Source organism: Buceros rhinoceros, unplaced genomic scaffold (genome assembly GCF_000710305.1).
Source record: "Buceros rhinoceros silvestris isolate BGI_N320 unplaced genomic scaffold, ASM71030v1 scaffold16510, whole genome shotgun sequence".
NCBI classification, from domain to species: Eukaryota; Metazoa; Chordata; class Aves; order Bucerotiformes; family Bucerotidae; genus Buceros; species Buceros rhinoceros.
In genome coordinates this window covers 4,218-9,075 of record NW_010391471.1, presented here as the reverse complement: position 1 = coordinate 9,075, position 4,858 = coordinate 4,218, and the positions used below count along the sequence as shown (strand labels likewise).

General features: G+C 41.2%; 1 protein-coding gene across 1 annotated transcript in view; it reads left to right on the top strand.

Moving 5' to 3' along the window:
- The window catches only part of RFX4 (regulatory factor X, 4 (influences HLA class II expression)), a gene marked incomplete at its 5' end in the record, with an annotated part of 74,639 nt that extends 70,930 nt beyond the window's left edge, over positions 1 to 3,709 (top strand). The window contains one exon of the mRNA XM_010141892.1: positions 3,283 to 3,709. Coding sequence (XP_010140194.1) covers positions 3,283 to 3,555 — 273 coding nt within the window. The remainder of the gene's footprint in view (positions 1 to 3,282) is intronic.
- Between the last annotated feature and the right edge of the window lie 1,149 nt (positions 3,710 to 4,858).

The following is a 4,858-nucleotide window of genomic DNA, read 5'->3' as shown; positions in this document are numbered from 1 at the left end:
TTAAAATTTTTTTCTTAAAATAGTCTCTTCACTGGAGGAAAAAAGAAGCCACTGACTCATCTGCGATTAGCTGACCTACCATTACAAAACTTTCCATCTTGCATTCAGTCATAACAGAATTTATTGTAAAATACTAGATATTTAGAGTCCATGTTATTTTCAAGCAATTATTCTTCTTACATTCATGACACTTTCATAAACACAGCTGCATCGGGTGCACTTGAGGAGGAGGAGAAGCAGCACACTGTATCCTGTCCCCTCATGCACAGCCACTAGCCCTGCCTTCTTAGTAAGCTGTAGCATGGCAGCCCCTTGGCTGCACACAGGAGGGGGATTATCTTTCCTTTTCAGTGCCTGCTGAAGTTCATTCTGGGAGCCAAGGTTTCATTCCCCCAACAGCGCAAGTTTTGGGGTTCCAAACTACCTAAAAGACATTATGTGGCTTCCCCACGTAACACCACATACAACCAGGAGACCCACCACAATAGTCCCAGAGTTCATTTTGTTCCACTTGCTCATAGATTAAAGATTTGCAGTCTACAGATTATCAAGTAGCAAATTATTGCAGCTGAAGCTGGGTCTTTCTCTGGGCAGTTGTGAGGGGTATGAAAGCAAGCGATTTCCTTGTTATAAGTCGCAACTTCAGTTTCACAACCTCAAACAAGGATGGCAAAGGATTCTCTTACAGTTCTCAACAGAGTAGATCAACTATGCCTTGGGGAGAAGACAAGAGATAATCACTGGTGTATTACAGCAAAAGTCTAGATTAATCTTGTCAGAATATTCTTTAATACAAGAATCTACAGTGGCTTCAGGTACAGATCGATGGGTAATAAAGGCAAAGACCACTATAACTGGTATCAGGTAAAACACTACTGAAGACAAAGAAGAAAGTTTCTAGCTTGGCCCCACACCTTGCAGCTCCACAGGTGATATACAGAAAACAGAAAGTTAAAAATGTATTATACGTGTGGTGTGATTTTTTCCCAATGATCCATCCTGGTCCTGACTCATATAATCTCAAAGCATTTTGCACATAGTCATTAGCAGCACTTTTGAGATCAGCCAGGAAAAATCAGCTACAGAAAAGGGACTTTTATTTAACTTGAGCCAGATTAACTAATGGATTAAATCCTGTAGCAGGAGGAAGAAAAGAGCCATCTCCTGAGGACTGCTCATCTTCTGTCTTAAATATTTATCTTGAGGTTTGATAAATCCTTACGGTGGCTGTAGAGAGAGCACAGGCAACTCATTTTTATTAGATTCCTGGCTTTTTGATAACGAAAGTTAGGTGAGACGAATTTAAGTCCAAAGCTATAGTGAATCACAAGACAATTTGTTTCATGATGGCAAGGGCTTTATTCATGAAGACGTTCAGGAGAAGGCAGTCAGCAGGCTCTAGCATGAAAATGGCTTTCGTGTATTGCCAGTGCAGATCAGGAAAGCAGCATTCTAAATCCATTAGCTACTCTTCCAAACATTGTTCAAATTTTTCTGGAACCTCTTACGTTTACTTAGAGCACTTGCAGATTGGTTGTCTTTTGACAGAGTGTATTGTCTTAATTAATGAGTTAAAGGAGGGAACCGTGATCCTAAGTGAATCACCTCATTTAGAACATCAAAGCTTGAGTTGCCAACATTCTGATAGCTGTGTTAGCAGTACCCGGTGAAGCAGTGATGTTCCTTTATGGTGTTACCAGTCACCAGCCTGTTTCAGCAGCTGGTTGCACAGGTGATTCCAGCCTCTGTGGCAATGAGAAGTATGTGATAAATAGCGGATCATACAGCTTTGATATCTTCCCTTTTTTCTGCTAACTGGCCTGTCTCCCCAGGACATGGTGGAATATGCTAAACCACTAACTACAGTATGTTGGTCAAAACCAGTTTTCTCTTTCTCCTCTCTAATTAGGAGTGGCCAGCTCATGGGTTTTGAGCCGCCTGAGGCTTGTGAACTGCTGGAATACATTTGCCAAAGCAGGGCTGCCTTCCTGCCTTCAGTCTGAAGGGAGTCAGCAGAAACCCCTCATGGAGACATTGCTGTAATTATGCAACAGTTGCTTATGCAACTGATTAACCTCAGCCCCATCTGGCTGTGGAGTAACGTAATGAGACCCTTTGGGAATCGCTGCTGTCTCCTCCCAAGGAACAACTACGGCAGCTCTCCATGATGCACCAAAATATGGGGCAGGGGGTTTACGGTCCTCAGCCACATAGTCTCGGCATGCAACTTGCAAGGTTTATACGCCTCGGAAGAGGTGATAGTCCTACTTTGGTGCCAGCTTTCTAGTTAAGGAAATACTAAGATAATGAAACAAACAAACTAAGATAATGAAATTTTAAACTATGACACTTGTAGCGGAAAAGGTAAAGGTGTAAAGTGTAGAAGCTCTGAAGTTACACAGCTGGCCAAGGGGAACAGAGATCCAAACCACCTCTGCCATGCAAATGGCTAACAGGAGGGCAAAACAGGGAGAGCTGTTTCTGAGGGACAGCACACAGGCAATCTGCTCCCGTAAGACAGGCAGTAAGAAAAATACTTGTTAAGTCAATGCTCGTAAACACAGTTTACCTTCTGTTGCTGAACAGCCTGTGGCTATAGAGGGCAAAAGGTGTCCTCTGTTTTCCTGCCTATCTATTCTCAGCACATCTTCTCCTTAGTGGGAGGCATTTGTTGAACTTTGGTTTCTAGTTACCAACTGTCACTGCGAGCAGCTGGGACGTAGAGAGATTCTTCTTCTGACTGCCTCTTTCCATAAGTTCTCCAATTAGCTGCTTGCTCTGAGGTCAGACCATACAATTTTTCTGCAGAAAATGGCAGGATGGCTTGTGAACATTTAAAAGGCAAGGTACCTTTCCACTAATAAAGATGCTTTTGCTCTCCTGCCTTAAAACTCTTTTGAGTGAGCAGGAGTCAGGATGTTTTATACCCTGTTTTCTACTGAATATCAAGTTTCCAAGTGAAAGCTGTGAGGAAAAGATTAGACTAGTTCAATTTATTTTTCTGCTCACAGGTATACCTGCCGGTACATAGCTCTTCGAGAAATTAACTCAATAGCTAAATGCAGTGACTGCTTTGCAAGACTTCCCCTGACACGTTCGTTTCACTGCAGGCACTAGTTACCGGATACTCCACCTTCAGTACGTTACCTAATTGCTGGGGGGCGGCTAATTCGTATGATTTTGGTTTGTTAAACGTGGAATTGTGATACCAACATCTCTTATATTAGAGTCAAGCATGTGGTAGATCATTTTTCAACTTGTTTTTCTTTGTTTTTACTGCAGTACCCTTTCAACAGCCCGACATCAAGAATGGAGCCCTGTTTGATGAGCAGTACTCCACGGCTGCATCCCACACCAGTGACTCCTCGCTGGCCGGAGGTCCCGGCTGCAAACTCCTGCTACACAAGCCCATCCATGCACTCCACGAGATATGGAAACTCTAGTGACATGTACACCCCCTTGACTACACGCAGAAATTCTGAATATGAGCACATGCAACACTTTCCCGGCTTTGCCTACATCAATGGGGAAGCCACCACAGGTTGGGCTAAATGAAAAAGACTGGTATCAGCTAAGCCCATTATACTTTGAGTTATAAAAACTGCACGTTATGTGGGACTTTTCATGAACCTCCTTTAAGGGAGGTGAAGATGGAAAAGATCCTGAGCAGATAAATGTAGTTCATAATGCGGGGGCAGATTGCAGACCAGTATGACTGAATGTTCCTGTAGCCGAAAAAGATTTTTGTGCTATGCTAGACCACTTTCGGGGCCAATCTGTGCCTTTTTTAATTATGGCATGTGGACCAACCCTGTATGATGTCAGCTTGAGTGAGCCATTTTTACCCCCCTCTGTTATTGACAAATGTTAATGAGTCTTACAAAGAAAAAGTACTGGAACAGGAACTATTTATAACTTGAGTTAAAGACAGGAAATTCACTCTCAGCAAAACCCTGTTCTTCTTTTAAGCTCTTAATGCATTCCTCGAAACACATTATTTCTGCCAAGTCATCACTTGTTCATATCAGCTCCTCTGTCCAGCTCCTTAAAAGACAAGTGTCATTGTAGGTCTCAGTTTACACCTAACTTTGTATGTTGATGCACCTTTCTGTTGATCCAGTAAGTTTGGTCTTTACAAAAGAGAAGGGAAGACATGTAGCATTGAATTATACACTGCCTTAAGTTGACTATTGTTCGTATTATATACGTATTTGTGTTAAATTTGCACAATCTGGAAAAATCTAGTATCTCTGGTCAGTAATGACAAGGTTAAAAAGGGACTTGGGGACTGGGAAGATTTTGGATTCAGAGCCACAGATGTTAAATATGATGATATGAAGCAATTATGTAAAGAAAGTGACAATGCAAACATGATTGTTCATTTAATTACCTATTGACAGGTATGAAACTGTTCTCTCAATTCCTTCACGTGGTGATAATTCTATATACTTCTACGAAAGCAAAATTCAAAGCTGTGCCTTTGAAGTTATTCTGTACTGTGTATGTGTGGAGAAATGTATTGTATTTTGGGGAGAATTTTTCTTAGACATTTCTGTCATATTTGTAGCTATTTGTGAGTTTTTGTTAGATTTTATTAACATAGCTTTTTCTTCTGTATTATACAATGCACCAAGCAATGATGGTGGACCTATTACCCTATGGGTAAGAAATAAATAAATGGAAATATGACATCAGGCATTTTAGTAATCGTTTTGTAAATAAAATCTTTGATAGCACCCAGTGTGATGATAACCATGTTTATGCCTAAAACGAATAAAAGTGTTATTTGTACAGTCGTGCAAGATACATGAGGGATTTTCACACTCAAATAAAGCTCTTGGAATTAAAGAGATACCAT